This window comes from Manacus vitellinus, unplaced genomic scaffold (genome assembly GCF_001715985.3).
Source record: "Manacus vitellinus isolate BGI_N305 unplaced genomic scaffold, ASM171598v3 scaffold_21_pilon, whole genome shotgun sequence".
Taxonomy (NCBI): Eukaryota; Metazoa; Chordata; class Aves; order Passeriformes; family Pipridae; genus Manacus; species Manacus vitellinus.
Window position 1 is genome coordinate 13721360 of NW_021939546.1, and position 15638 is coordinate 13736997.

The following is a 15638-nucleotide window of genomic DNA, read 5'->3' on the forward strand; positions in this document are numbered from 1 at the left end:
GCACAGGAGACCTGAATTAACGTTGAAAACCCGATGTTATTTTTTTTTTTTTTTAACTTTTGGCAGCCTGACTTTTATAATCGTACAGCACTTTAAAAAGTCTTAAAGTGCCAGTCTTTTAGGAGTTCCCTGCAGGCTGTAAACCCTTCCTTTCTCTGCTGTCCCAAGTACCCACCACTTCAACCTCCAATACTCCTGCTCTTGCCATGCACCAGACCAGGCTACTGCTCCTTCTTGTTGTCTGGTGGCTGGCAGGAGAAGGGGTTCCTAAGAGTACAGGAGATATTCCCTGCTCCCTGGTCTGTTGTCCTTGCTCCAATCTCTTTGTGGAGAAGTAACTGATGAGAAAATCCTATTTGGTTCTTACATTCCTGGAGATGTTTGATCCCAACTAAGTGTGCGGAGAGGGCACCGGACAGGCAGGACAGGAAAGCCATGGTAGGACTGACCAGCATCCAACAGCCCCCACAGAACATCAGAGCAAGCCATGGGATTTCATAGAACAGCAGGAGCCACAGCAGGCTGAAGAACTAGAGAATTTCAACAAGACAGTGTGGGAAACTTCATAATTTCTTTTTAAACAGGGATACAACTGCGTTTTCAGTAGCCTCATTCTGAGAGACAGCTGAGTTATTTCAGCTGAACTTTCCAGCTGTGCCAAACACGTGGCATGGAAAACATCAGCTCAAAGATGATGGTGTAATAAAATGATAAAGCATTTTCCCTGTTGCTTATAACAGAAAACATAAGGTGATCCCAACTACAAGCTCAGCTACCTGCTCCACTTACAACGGTACGAATGCACAGAAGGATAAAAAAAAAATTGAAAAAAATTTCAAAAAGCTTGTCTTTGCAGGCTTGGGTGACAAAGCACAAGGGCATCCCAGGGCATCTGAGGACACCCATCAGCAAAGTCTTTTTTAGGGAGCTGAACTGGTTCATGAGTCTGAATACAAACAGCAACTCATTAAACAACACATATTTAGACTAAACTCTTGGCACATTACAACAAAAAAAGCTAAAGGATCACCACAGGAAGAATTATGGCCTAGAAAACCTCATGGCTTTCTGAAGTTATCTTAAAGTGAGACTCCAGGGAAATTTTTACATTGTTTTTACAGCAAGAGCACACAGAAAATCTGTCTTCTCCTATTTTGGCATCTTTGCTGAAACGAGAAGCCAAATAATTTGTATGTTCACTGAGTGTTCATATAGAATATATACAAATTATTCAGCATCCTCTAAGAGCAGAAAGCAGAAAGGTCAAAATAACAAGAAACTGGGAAGATGCCAGGAAGCTCCTGCCCTACTTTATTTTCTAGACTTGCATTAATAATGGGTGTTTTACAGAAGAGTTTTTAAGTAACATTATTTAATATTCTTAAAAGATTAGAATTTAAATAAACTTAATCCAAACAGAACGTTTACATTTAAAGAGGTTTTTTTTTTTTCCAAATAGTCAACGTGATGATTGCCTGGGCCAGACTCAGTATTTTCTGTACTTGCCAGAGTGGGTAAAATTAATTTAACTGAAAATGGTTGGAACACAAGTGATGGTCCAGCTGAGAAACACTTCCAAGCAGACCTACCAAAAGCCTTGTGCACGCAACACCTTGGCCATTTTTCTCCAACTTTATGCCTCTCGTTGAAATAAATAAATAAATAAAAAAGACACTAACACTTTTACAAATCTGTCTTAACTGAGAAGAGAAGAAACACCCTCAGACATTCCATAAAATCACAGCTGTAAGAACAGAAATACTACCAAAAAAAAAAAAGAGGTCTTTCCAGAATCCCTCTTGCTTACTGCCTTTGCATGGCTTGGTCTGCTTTCACTTCTGTTGTCAAGACAAGCATTTGCATTAAATCAGTGTGAGTGTTGAGGTAGGAGTGAAGCTGAATTTGAAGAGGAAGGAGGTCAGGGATTTGCACCTTGTGCACACAGGAGCATCCTCCTGTCTTGCAGAAAGAAGCTGCCGTTCTTCTTGGGAAGAACCAGAAGCACCACACACAGCTGGAGCACAGGGGGAGAGATAAATTTAGGAAGATAAAAGAACACGGGGGGATTTAGTTACCTCAGTGTTTATTACAGCAGACTGAAGATATAGGTCAACCCCCTGTCCTGGAGCCCTTGGTGCTTTGAGGCAGAGAAAACGTTACAAATTGCTCAGACAGCTCTAACTATGCAAGTAATCCATGGAGCCTGCCAAGGAACACATGTGTTTCAGGCATAAATAGTCCAATCTATTCCTTTCTGAATTAACATCTGTCATCATGACACCATTCAAAATGACTGAAGACTGGATCATATTAACAACCACACATCTTGGATAAATATTTACTGTTAAGACTTTATGCCCCCCCCTCCCCTCCAGTTTAAATAAAAATGCAGATAGCAAAATGCCTAGACCTGTGAAAGGGGGGTATCCTTTCAGCCACCGACAGAAAGCATGTGATTTTATTTACAAAATCAAATCGGTGTTTTTCCCCTCCTCTGTAAGTCTTCACACCACACACGGGTGAAGTCGCAGCATCCTGTGGTGTTGCAATGCTTTCCAAAGAGCATTTCTGGGGAATTGTGTTATGTTGGAGGTTGCTCACCTCAGAGACTCCACAAAGCCTTCTCCCTCTGGATGCAGAAACAGATCTGGCCTAATTGTGCCCCAAGAAGAGAAAATTTTGCTGTGACCTTTGCAGACAACTGGATAAAGCAAATAACTTACTTTCATGACCAGCTGTCAGATGTATGACTGGCTTGCTATCCTGCTCCTCATAGTCAACAAACGGGTCACAGAGAGTGAGGACAGAGAGGCCCAGAGTCACAGAACAGGACGGCAGGAAGGCAGTACAAGAGTGCAGCCCTGTCCTGAGTACTCCCAAGACACAGAATTTTCCCAGATGCTGGATTTCAGAAAGAGATGTATTTCAGAAAGAGATGTCAGCAGCCAGTGTTCACCTCTGCAAGTATGTAATTTGAGAATTATAACGCCAGATTTCTAGGAAATTACATCTGTCCTGGCTGATTTTATCTAGCTTGAGCTTCTAGCTACCACATTCTGCTGCTTCTTATCAGCACTGCTTGAGAGGCCAGGAGAGATCCTTCTAACATCCTCCTGGACATCCTGCATAGCAGGGAGCAGTGCTCCTCCATCAGCAACTTCTCCTTCCAGTCCTTTACTCTCACACTGCTTGAGTGGAACTTTACCAAGATATCCAGTCTTGATTTTAAGACTTCAAGAGCAAATCCATCAAGTCTGTAGGGCAGATGTAGCAAAAATAATTATGCCGATATAAATGCGCTGCCTTTTTTGGTCCTTTGCCTAGCTTCAGACACACTTCTTCCCACAAAATTAAAAAGTCTTGTGAGAAAAAACATTCCCTCTAGGTAGAGAGAGAGAGAGACCGCAAGTAAATCCCTCCAAAATCTCACCCATAAGCTAAATAAATTGAACTTTGTAACTAAATAAATTGAACTCAAATCTCTCAGACTAAGGGGAGGCTTTGCAGACTTCAAATGACTCTTGTAGTTCTTTACTGAAGTGCTAACATGGAATGTCTTTATCCCACTAACAGTTGCATGAATAGTCGATACCCTCTGGGTGACGTCTCAGTTTCACTGGTGACGATGTCCTCGGACCTCTTCCACGTGCTGGATTCACAGTCTGCAGGAACATCTGCTGCTCACATGGGCAATGCAATACCCTCAGTTGGCAAGGGCTGCGCTGGTGGTGGCTCATTTGGGCTGCCAGGTGCCCAATCACGTACGTAGGGGCTACTGAACATGCCTGTCTTTGCCAGCACGCAATGACCAGGCGGCCGTGAGGGATAAAAGGGTGCATTTAAGATGTAAGATTTTGGGGAGATCTGAGAGTATTGCGGTGCAAAAGGGAGCAGGACACAAATCCACAGGCAACTGGGCAATTTCTTTAGCTCTGCTGTTTATGGAATTGTGCGTTTCATTAAGATCAGCATCGGATTTGGAATGAATTTCTTTATGTTGCCTCAGATATTCCAATCAACGCAGGTAACCTGACTTTACATGTACCATGACCTTGAAATGCACCCACTGGGATTTGCATAATACTGATGTCTGAATATTGACAGAGCCTGCCAAAGAGGGTGAGTGCAACATGAGCACCCTCCTGATGCTTTTTCAAGACAGCTGCACTAGCTCTTCAGTTGGTCCTCACATTGACTTCTCAAAAGAAAAGATGCAGAAAAAACTGCAACTCTTTAAATTAGTCATCTTTTTTTGACTTTGGTTGAGAAGGAAGGAGTGATCAAATATCTAGGAAAGAACAGCACTTGTCAGTTGGATGGCAAGAGACATCAGAAGAGGTCAGAGGATGACAATTTTAGGAAGAAATTGGTCTCAGGATAAAGCAGGATGATGAGGCAATCCCAGAAAGGATGTCCTACTCGGGCAATGATACAGTCTTTCCAGGGGGTAAATTCTGTTTGGGTGTCTTCATTTAAGAATGATGTAAAGGAAAAGAAACTAAAGAAGAATAAACATCTGACTGGAGCTCTCTGATTTTCACATTACAGCTGGGATTACTGAGCCAGAAATGAAGACGATGCTGTCTTGGCAGATGTGGGATAAAGGTTCTTTAAGGACTACTGATGCCCAGCATGGATAAATGCTTCTCTTCCTTTATTAGAAGTACAGAGCAAGGATGACTGGCATTAGGTAATAGCAAGCAAAGGAAGGGACAAAAAAAAAAAGGACAAAATCCACGCATGCTATGGGAATGACTGAAAGGGCAGGGAGACTAACAATTTTTAATTTTAAAGAGAAACTAAAACCAGAACTAATTAATGATGTCATTCCTATAAATACATATACTTCACAAACTTCTGACACCTGGAACTTTTTCATCTAGAAAATAGTGTGTTTATGGCTATTTTTTATTTTCTTCACCAGCCCCAAGAGCCTAGGTGAATGTTGTTACAGACTCATGAATACTGATGACTATCCAATCCAGGTGGACAAGTTTTATTATCCAGCATGCACCCATCTGATAATATTAAATGCCATGAAGGCACACTGCAATGGCACCAGAGCAGCCCCTGTCACCAGCTGATGCTTCACAGTAAGTCTGTACTTACAGACACACTGTGCATGCCTGGGTGGGAACAGCTCTCAGCTATGTAGTGACCTGCCTAATCTTATTACGCTGTTGCATGCAGGTATGTATGAAGGGCAAGCTCCAGCCTGCACCTTCCATACCAACAACCTTCCTTTGGGAATCTGGCCAGGAAGTCTCCCCCAAGGCCCATGTTTCAAACTGGGTCATTTGCCTACTGAGGTTCCAGTATGGTCTCACCACGAGTGCTACCTGAAAGCTTGTTAAAAATCACAAACACAGAACTGAAGTTTTCTCCCTCTTTTGGTCAACAGGGACAAGATTTTATATGGCATCCCTACATATTTTCCAGCCTCTCTTCTAACCATGACTGGAAAAAAACTGGCTCATAGTGTTCATACTTCTCAAAGCCTTCTCTCATAGTGTTTATACTTCTCCTTACACCTTCTGAAAATGGCCCTGATTTCCTGGCCAGTCACAGAGAAGGATTTATTTTTTTCATATGCAAGTCTTCCATGGTTCCCTTGGGCTACTCCCACCAATGCACTGCACTGGTGAAACAGCTCAGGGAGCACAACCCCTCAGGCAGTATGGACAACCCTTCTACACACCCAGAGAGATCAAAACCTAAAAAACCAAAACTCAACCATGTCACAAGAATCATCCTAGAAAGATAAACTAACTTTCAGCTACTCTTTTTCAAAGGAATATGGAATATTCCATCACACAGACTCTCCCACCTCATCTCAGTCAGAGACTTGGTAGGTGCCAGGAGAGTCTGCCTCACATTTTCACTTTATTACAAAGCATTTTCTGTGCTTCCACATTTATTAACAGTTCAGCTGCTTTGAGTGAGGCAACGAACCATCCTAATAACGTGGTAAGGTACTTCCCTGCTAAAATTCCTCCTAGAATCCCTCCACTCTCTGTGATTGGAAATGGCTTTTGCACCCCGTGCTAGGACTACAGGACAACCACCACCAAAAAGGCTTTCTTGCCTCTTCCCCTACTGCAAGCCTCATCATGTCCTTTAAGCAGGCTGGCTGCCTTACTCACCAGCCGTGCCTTCCTATATTATACTCCTGAAGGGATTAGTTATAAATGGCTATTTAGGTGAAAACTCAAATTTGCGAAAGACATGAGACAACCCTTAAGCTGACTTCTCAGTTCAAAAGCTTTCCTCATTTATCATGGAGCAGCATGTCCAGCTTCTGTCCCCTTTCAGCTGAGTCCAAGGAGAGCAGGCAGACACGAGGCAATGCCCACTCAGGCACATCTCTAAGCAGGTGGGCTGAAGCTGTGTTTCAGCACAGGATGAGGCACCACAAACCTGTAACCAAGCTTTAAACTCATAATGCATTAAGACAACTTGTGGTGGATTTAGAGCCCCACCAAATCAGAATGCTGTCCCAAGAATCATCCCACATGTCTCTCCCACAGTCCTTTAAAACCTGAAAAGATCAACCGTACACAAGATAGTTAAAGCAACAAGCCCCTTGGAGGAGAAAAGGGAAAGTAAATATTTGCAATCCAGAAGCAAACTCTGGAGCGAATCTGCCAGCGGCAGTGGCCACTCCCTTTGTCACCAAAGGCAAGGGACAGCATTGGAAAAAGCAGGTTCTCTCTCCCTAGCCAAGACTCAGAGAAATCACCTGCTCAAGTGCTGGTCTCAAATTCCAAACAAGCTGAAAATACATGCATGTGAATGAAGCCTTACTTAGGGTTGGACAGCAACAACAGATTCACAGCCTCACTGTTTTCCTGAAGATGACAGGAGGAGCATGATGGCTCCCAAGCTGTTTTGTTTAGGGATGTAAAACAGCCCACAGGTAAGGCCATTTCAGAATCTGAGGAATCCACAGTGAACTGCAGGGCTGTGACGTTCACAGTCTGCCCTAGCAAACATGCAGCATGACAAGGTCATTAACTAATGGAAGAAGAGAAGCTCTAAACAAAAGCTCAGCAGACAGACCGGGCTCTGGCAGCAGCCCGGCCTTGGCTCTAGCACAGTAACACTGATCACGCCAGGAGGGTATTGTAATGCACATTTTAGCAGGACTAGAAGTAAGCTGCTAATACAAATATGCAGTTCCCAAACAAAACGTTAAATAAAACCTCCCCTGCTGCCACATCCAGAAGATGCCCCCAAGCAGCAGTGACATGCTGTGACAAAGGAGGAGGGGTTATGTTGTGCCCACCCCCACTGCTGAGGGAGCACTGCTTTTCGGATGGCATCACTGCTGTGTGCAAGTTGTCAAAGACATGCCCCTGCAAGGGACACACAGCCCAACCTGGCCACGCTCGCAGGCAGGTGCTCACTTGCTCCTATGACTTTCACTATCAAAGAGAATTTGGAGGTGCCGCAGGGGCTCACTGCACAAGTGACTCCTCCTGGCAAAGGCTGCAGAGATTCCCGTCGGAATCATCCGCAGGCTCATTATCACACGAGAAGGAAGCTTGTTAGCTGCCAATTTCTAGTGACACCTTTGCCCTCACTTGGCTGCTTTATCGCTGTGTGCCAGATGTTCAGGGAAGTCAGCCCTAGCAAGCAAGAGAGCTCTTTCTGATTCACTAATGATGGGCAAGAAACCACGCTGGAATTGGCCTCAGCACCAGGCTGAGATAGCTGATTTGCATATCTGGAGCTGAAAATTACTGTTTGTTTCAGGAAGCATCTACTCTCCACAAAATAGAGAAACTTCTGCCTCTTATTTTAAGAGCAATATATGACCAAACCTCCCCCCCCATATAATTTCACTGGTACTTTGGGTGCTCAGGAAGAGCTTCTGTCACTGGAAGACCCAGGGTGATGCAGGAGGGTACAAGAAGCAGGAAGCAGCAGGGTGGATCGGAACATAGGTAATGTCTCTTGGCAAAAAGAACAGTCCAGGAGAAAGTGTAACTGTTCTGAGTGACTGCCCATGAGTAATCCCTCTCTGGGGATCACTGGCAGCAGTCGTTTCATCATCCAAGGGGTGCCTGGCTGTGTCAGCAGGCTCTTGCAGCAATGATTCCAAGGCAGCACTGCCAGACCAGTCACCACAGACGCACGAACAACTCACATCTGTGACCCTTCTGCAACAACCACGAGTTCAGGCCACTGCAGGCTGTGGGACTCCAACTCACTTCCTTTCCACTTGTACACTGACATATTAGGTCAGCATGGTGCAATACTCCCCTCTGCTAAACCATGTCACTTTTGTCTATCCCATACTCCTTTTAGTTGCAACCGGTGCAATTATTTTCTCCTTCAGTTTATTCTAATGCTTGTCAAATGACTGAAATCAGATTACCAGGGTTTTAGTCGCTCAGATTCACTCACCCTTCCCCTTCTTAAAGGCAGCTGTACACTCTCTGGTGATACCAGTCACTGCTGTAACTTCCTACAGGACAATTTGGAGCGTCAGCTCAGCCAGAACTCTGTGATGGAGACTACCTTTGTTTTGCTGTTGTTGCTGAATATTTAGCCAAACCTCTCCTTTTTCTAGAATAATGTTTTCTCTCAAGTTTTTACTTGCTTCCAGATATTTCTGTTTTACTGGGAAATAAAAAGCAGTTGAGTTTTTGCTTTTTCCTTGGTCCATACTCCACTGCTCTGGTTTCTGGACGTAGCATCTCCTAGGGCATCACACAGATCTCTGGGAGGCCATTACACCAGAGTGTGTAACACATAAAATCCCCAGCCTCTCCGTTCTGTTGGTGCTTCTTCATCACATTGATTCTTTTTCCTCATAACATCTCCAGAAAATCCTTCTCTGCAAAGCACTTATCCCTTTCTCAGTACGCAAATGCTGCCAAAAGACTCACATAACACAGAGCAAATCCCTCTCAGCTGCAGGGAGAATAATCTTATCTGACCACTGACCCAGCAATAAATAGCCACTCGCCTTTCATTTACTCTTTCTCAGATAAACTCCCTTTGATTTCACTTACTCAAGAGAGGACTAAGCAAAGATCCTAATACCTGGCCCAGAATCTCTGGTCAAGCAGGTCCAAGCAGCTCCAGGTGTCTGAAGAAATTCAGGAAGTCTCATACCCACCTGTGACTGTGCCATGGACACATGCAGTCTCTATCAACAGTCACGAGCAAAGGAAACATCAGAGGGCAGAGATCAGCCTATTTTTTTTGAGGAATGTGTCCACTTCCACAGCAGTTGTGTTTTTTAGCAGGATGCTTCCATTTTCCTTTTCTCCATCCTAAGTCAGACTCCTGACTGTAATGGTTGGTTTGCAGCAGGGATGAAGTCTTGCAGAGGGACGTGTCAGATAAGGAATAACCAACAGTGGCATACAGACCTCTCAGATCAAGCAAGTGCCTCTAGATGAATCCAGGAAAGGAAGAAGCTCCCTTTTCTCTGGAACATCAGCTGAGAGAAACAAACTCTCCACAGAGAGCACTGGGCAGGCATTTGTCATCCTGAACTTACCACACACTGATAAAAATACTAACACTCACTACCAGAACAGACACCTGTGTGCTATTCCCATAGCCCTGCTCGTTCTCCATTGGGTCATTTCTATCTAAGAGACAGCACTTTCTGCATCAGTTTCCTCTAGAAAAGCAGCTGTGCCACCCACCTGCTTGCAGCTAAAGCCAGTGACAGCAAGATCTCAGCCTCAAATAGAGATCAGACTAGAGAGCACAAGACTGATGTTTTCCAGTCACCTGGTCTGTATCCTAAAGTATTCAATGACCCAGCAGCCTCAAAAACCAGCAATGACTCCCTTTGGGAACTTGTGCAGAACAGGTAGGATTCTCAAAGGATTGAAAGATGGACAAAAGCAGTGCCTAGCCTTAAAAGGCAGAAAAGGGAAGAGAGTTGATTTATGATTTCAATTCCCAGAATAGCAGGATTAATTGTTTGTAAGCACCTGAAAAAAATAAGAAAGACTGAGTAGCCACCCACCAGGATTTGTCAAGAGCAAATTATGTTTAAAAAAAATTCTTTATACAGAAGAAAAATTATCAGTGGGAAGAAGGAAGACATGTAACTGGTATTCAGTAAAGCTTCTGAGAGATCACTTTCACAAACATCCTAAAACTGTTATTAAGGATACTACTGTGATACAAGTTCAGAAGTGGCCAAAAAACTATCGAGGATGAGTTCTCAGTGGGCTCACTGTAGAAATGGGAGGATGTTATTACTTTGGGTTCTGCCTAGGAACCAACTTTATTTAGTGTTTTCATTATTAACCTGGATGATGGAATAAAAAGTATGTTTATTAAATTGCAGAGGACATGGATCTGGAAAGAATGGCAGGGATGCTGGGAAGCTCTGCCAAAGGAACTTGGCAAACTGGAGAAGTGTTCTGGAAGAAAGAACTGGTGGGGACAAGTGCACAGTGCTGCTCTTTGACAGGAGGAGCCAATGGCAGAAGCACAGGGTGTGGAGCTGGGGAGGTGGCTGCTCTTCAATTCTTCCTGAGACCTGGAGTCTCAAGGAACCCGACACTCACCTCCAGTTCCATGCCACTGTGGAAAAGGCTGTCCAAACAGCAAATGTATGAGGAATGAGAACTGTGAGGCTAGTGAAGCAGCTGTTTGCTCCTCTCTTTTTGCTATAGTCTGTACATTTTTGGGCACTGCTCTTTAAGGAAAAGATTAATTAACTGCAGGCATTCAAAAGAGCAACAGGAATTAAGAGATCTGGAAAACATCACCTAAAAGAACTGAAAGAAATGGGAGAGTTTATTCTGAAGAAATAAAGGATAAGGAGCCAATCACAAGAGCACTGCAGTAACATGCAATGCAAGAAGCTCAAGTTCCTTTTGCTCTCTACCAAGCTGGGCACTGAAGCACTCAGTTCAAACAACTGCAATGGCTCTCCCCTGTCTTCTAGCAAGTTTTAACAGACAATTTGCTGCATCTTTCTAAGAGCAGAGGATACCATATTAGAATCTAGTGATGACCACTTGACTGCAAGCATCAGGTGGAAATTCAATTTGTTTTCAAGTAAACCAACCCATCCCTTGAACTTCAAGCTAAACACCACGAGTCCCTGCAACTGTGTTCAGGCTGCAGGGCACTGACACTGCCAGGGTTTTCCCTTCCCCTGAACGAGGAAGAGGAGCCTTACATAAATCAAAGAAAATTACTTTTAACTCAATTATTCATGTTACGAAAGCCCACTTGTGCTTGCCCAGAGGCTGACAGGTAACTTCATCTGTCTGGTACCAGGAAAATAATTGCAAGTTGGTGCCAGTATGAGACAAGAGCAAAGTATGAGCCCTTAAGGCCATCTCTGTAACAACTGTGTGCAATTAGACTTCCAGACTGCTTCATTCTGTGTATGTGGTGAGCTGCCAACCTCCTCTCTCTGTCTGTCTCCAAACACATGATATAATATCCCATCCTCCAAAAGCTAATCCATTTGTCTTGTTATTTGCTGAAAAGTCATTGAGAAGCATTTGAAAACAGATATTTAAGATATGTAAAACAAGAACTATACCCAAATAGAGGGCATTTATTCTGGATATCATGACAGCAGATGAAGACAAACCATCCACTGAATGAGAAGTCACTGATCACAACCTGATTCCATTCAGGATGGGTGAATTACAGAGAACAGCCCTGACTATTAACAGGTCCATGGTACTTCAGAAGGGCACTAATGCAACCAATGGGGGGAAAATATTTACATGGGGAAAGCAGTGTATTCATCATTTCAGTGTTTTAAAATTACACTTGATACCGTTGCTCTGGATGATACTTCAATCAGACACAAATCACAAATCTCAGTAACTGAGAAAAATATAATGGTTTGTGCTATTAAGGTCACATTAAGTCTGCTTGTAGCCTTTTCAACAAGTTGTGATGCTGTTGTCCTCCCCTCCTCCTTGTCCCCAGACTCCCACTTCTTCCTCTTGCCATTGCTCTTTTCTTTCCTCTGCTCTTAAATCCTAAGAGACCATAAAATCCATGCAAGAGCTGGTCCTTTTAAATACCCTTTAAAATAAATAAAAATTAAATTCATTGTTTATAGTACACACTAACATAATCTTGAATAGAAAGCCTCATCTGTGACGCAAGGCCAAGTTACAGAGAGATGTCATTGTAAAACACACTTAATTAAAGCTGAAGTCCATGGAGATAAAGAAAGTCTTCACTTAAATGCAGCAGGACACACAGAGGAATTCTCCTCAGACCCAAATGTGGCAAATACAATGGTGATACCATGTCTGCCCACCATTACTAATTAGGTGACCTTCACAGCATCAGCTGACAGCGTTCTTACCACTTTCTCCTTGTAAACAATGTATTTCAGCCACTTGAAATCCTGCCATTTGAATCCTGCCAGAACAAACAGGGAATCCTTCTCATACTGCTCCATTTTCTGGATTGCACCTTCAGGATATGTGATCCGGAGTGTTGTCTTGCCACCCACGTCCTTTTCAAAGCCTTTCACTGGAGCCGAGTTCAGCCTGCAGGGCAACCAGAGAAGACACTGTCAAGGATTCCCACTTACACTCAGGGGTGTTGATGACACAGCAATCACTGCTGAGCAAGAATTCCCTGTAGCAGGTGTTAGAGCAGCAAATGTTACCTCTTCCAGTTCTTCAACACGAACATTTATGAACGTTTATACCAACTGTGATGACAGTTTAATTAGAAGCCATTTAAATTATACAATTGAATATAATGCAAATCATTTCTGCATATCCACTATTGTGATTTACACTGAATCGGAAGCTTTGGAAAAGGAAACTGAAAAATATTGTCCTTGCAGATTTAGAGTTACGAACTAAGCATTAATATTTTAACATCCCATTGCTCCTGTGATGTGTCACTTGGATTCTGCAAGACTGTGCAGAAAGAGATGATGCAGCTCCACATCAGTTTTAAAAGAGCTGAACCTGGTCTAATGCTCCAACCCCAATCCAGAGTTCACACTGCTCATTTTACCTGCAGTGAGGCTGTTTAGGGATATAATTCTCAAAAAACCCCCAAAGGAACAATCTCCTGGGTTTAATTCCCCAAACTGGCCCATCTGGAGGGTGAGGTGCCTTGCAATGGCAGCACAAAGGAGGAAGTTGGGCTGCATGGCTGGGGCAAGGCTCAGCACAACTTCAGTCTCACTGACTCCAAGGAGTTTCTGCTGTGGAAGTGCATCCCACTCTGAAAACACCCAAGCAGACACAGAGCTTTGCTCTTGGGCACACTGATTTCTAAGGGAATGCTATGTATTTAGCTGTGCTTTTGTTAAAATATTTCTCAGGAACAAAGTTTTTTCCTTTGAAAAAACAAACCGCTTTGGCATGAACTGCAATGATGACTTTCATGACATTATTCAAAACTTCTATTCAAAACTAGAAGGCCAAAGCTGAGGAAATCTCAAGTAACTTGGAATACAAATCTTGCTGACATCAAATAGCAGCCCTTGATGGAACAGTATTGCCTGCTTGAATTATTGCAGCATTCTTGACTTGGTGTAGTTCAATATACTGGAAAGTGCTTATGGACTGCAAATTTTGCCGTGCAGGAATGTTAATGAGTATCTGGATATGTCTTTTTCAGCCTGGGTAAGCATTTTACATTGGAAACTTTTTAGGAGAAGAAAATCTCTGTATAAAATCTGAAATTATATTCAAATTTTAGAGGAACAAAGTCCTATGCATTTTTAGTAAAAATACTTGCTTTATCATTAGGAATAAAATATTGAAGGGAAAGCAACTTAAGAATCAGCACCATCACAATTTATACAGCAGATGAACTCTTTTTCCATGGTTTATAAACCCTTGCTTTGTAGCCTGACTTTGAGGTAGCTAGACCTGACTACCTGCAGTAACAGTGCTCCCAGCCAGCCTGATCCCCTGCTTCTCCTCTGTTGCTGGCGGTGCATTCACACATCACTCACTTTTCCTATGGGTATTATTTAAACTTTAAGGTGTTGTGTGTCTTTGGGGTAGATGACCTTACATAAAGTAAAGGAAACAGAGATAAATATTACAAAGTACTGTGTGAAGAAAGCTAGTTAAGCATATTTTTATCTGTTTTCTTGAAGTTGAGGAGAAGGTGTCTGGAGTCATTTCAGATGCCAACGTGTGGCTCTTTGGCAGGGTTTTCCCCATCCCCAGCTGCTCGGTTTGCTGGTTTGCTGCTTACCTTGTCAATGCTCCCAAAACTTGGGACCCCTGCTTTGTGTCTAGGCAGGAAACAAAACAAGCCATTTCCCCGAGGAAAATGAACTCAGGTCCCCAGCAAGGGGCCAGAGTGTGAGTTGCTGATGGAGTCCCAGTTATGGAGTCCTTCCAAGAGCCAGCACTGTCAGCCCCAGGGGCAGTGCCCAGAGGGCAGTGTGGGTAAGGGACCAGGAGAAGTTCTGGCAGCCACAGCCTGTGTTCACCAAGGTGATGCTACACAGCTCAAACCCCTTCCTAGGCAAGACACACTAGTGGTTATAAGCACAGCTAAATCTTGAAAAACCTCAGTTAGGATGTCAGGCCTCCTTGTGTTGTCCATGGATGGGCAGTTTTCTCACAGAAGTTTCAGAGTGTTTTTCAGTCCATGTCTGCTGATGAGACACTAACTCCTAACCGTGGCACCATGAAGACCCTACCACTAAAGTATCATCAGCAGGTGAATCCCTATCTTGTTCTGATCAGGAATTTCTGATACACACTTGTTTTTGCCCTGCCTGCAAGGAGGCATTTCAGAATACTGATGACTGACTGCTGCAAGAAGTTCCTGCCAGGTAAACAGTGTCACAGCTGGGAATAACATCTGCACTGAAATCTGATAATATCTAGTTAAAGAAAAAACAGTAACCAACTCACTCCAAGCTGTTTTTAGAACTGGCAAAACCGACTGGACTATGTTCATCACAAGAACAAAATTTATGCTGCAATTAGCAATCCTCACATGGGCATCAAAAAACTCCACATACTGCTGGATCACATCTTTGTCCACAAATGTACCACATTTTTCCCTTAAAATTCACTTCCTAGGTCCCAAACATGATCCTTCAAAGGAGTTTTGCAACCCATGAAAAAGGATGCTATAATACAAGGGACTTCCTCAGCTTCCACGGGAGTAAAGCAAGCAGTTGGATACACATCCAAGCACCTGGTTTCATTTAACCTTTACAGTTGACTTCTCTCCTCTTTATCTGTCCCACAAACAGCACAGGTGCTCAGCTGCCCTCTTATCCTCCCAGCTTGCAAACTGACTTAGATTTACTGATGTGAGAGAAAAAATTGAACTTTTCATTTGGAAATTAAATAGTGGACTTTCTGATGTAAATCTCAGTGGGTGGCTTAGTCCAGATGGATTGAAACCGTTCTTTTGCCACTTTTTGAACATTCTGAAACCAAGAAAAGGCTATAACTACATTTTAATTCAGCTCAAATAACTACAAGTCACCAGAATATGACAAGTAGTGAGAGCTCTTTGCTAAGAACTGATTGTGAGACCAGGAAAAGGGCTGTAAAAATTTTGTCCTGTTCTGAACAGCCATCCCTGTGTCCAGCACACCGATGGAGAATCAGGGAGCCATTCACAGGAACAAAGGACTAAAAGGGATCTTCTTTGTGTCCAGAGTTAGAGGACATTTA

The 15638-nt window shown here is 43.3% G+C and overlaps 1 protein-coding gene across 5 annotated transcripts in view; it reads right to left on the bottom strand.

Annotated features, from left to right (window-relative positions):
- Positions 1–15638, bottom strand: part of ST3GAL3 (ST3 beta-galactoside alpha-2,3-sialyltransferase 3) — a 173529-nt gene that overhangs the window by 30351 nt on the left and 127540 nt on the right. For all 5 annotated transcript variants that reach the window (XM_018072250.1, XM_029959663.1, XM_029959665.1 and 2 more), the window contains one exon: positions 12323–12509. In XM_018072250.1, coding sequence (XP_017927739.1) covers positions 12323–12509 — 187 coding nt within the window. The remainder of the gene's footprint in view (positions 1–12322; positions 12510–15638) is intronic.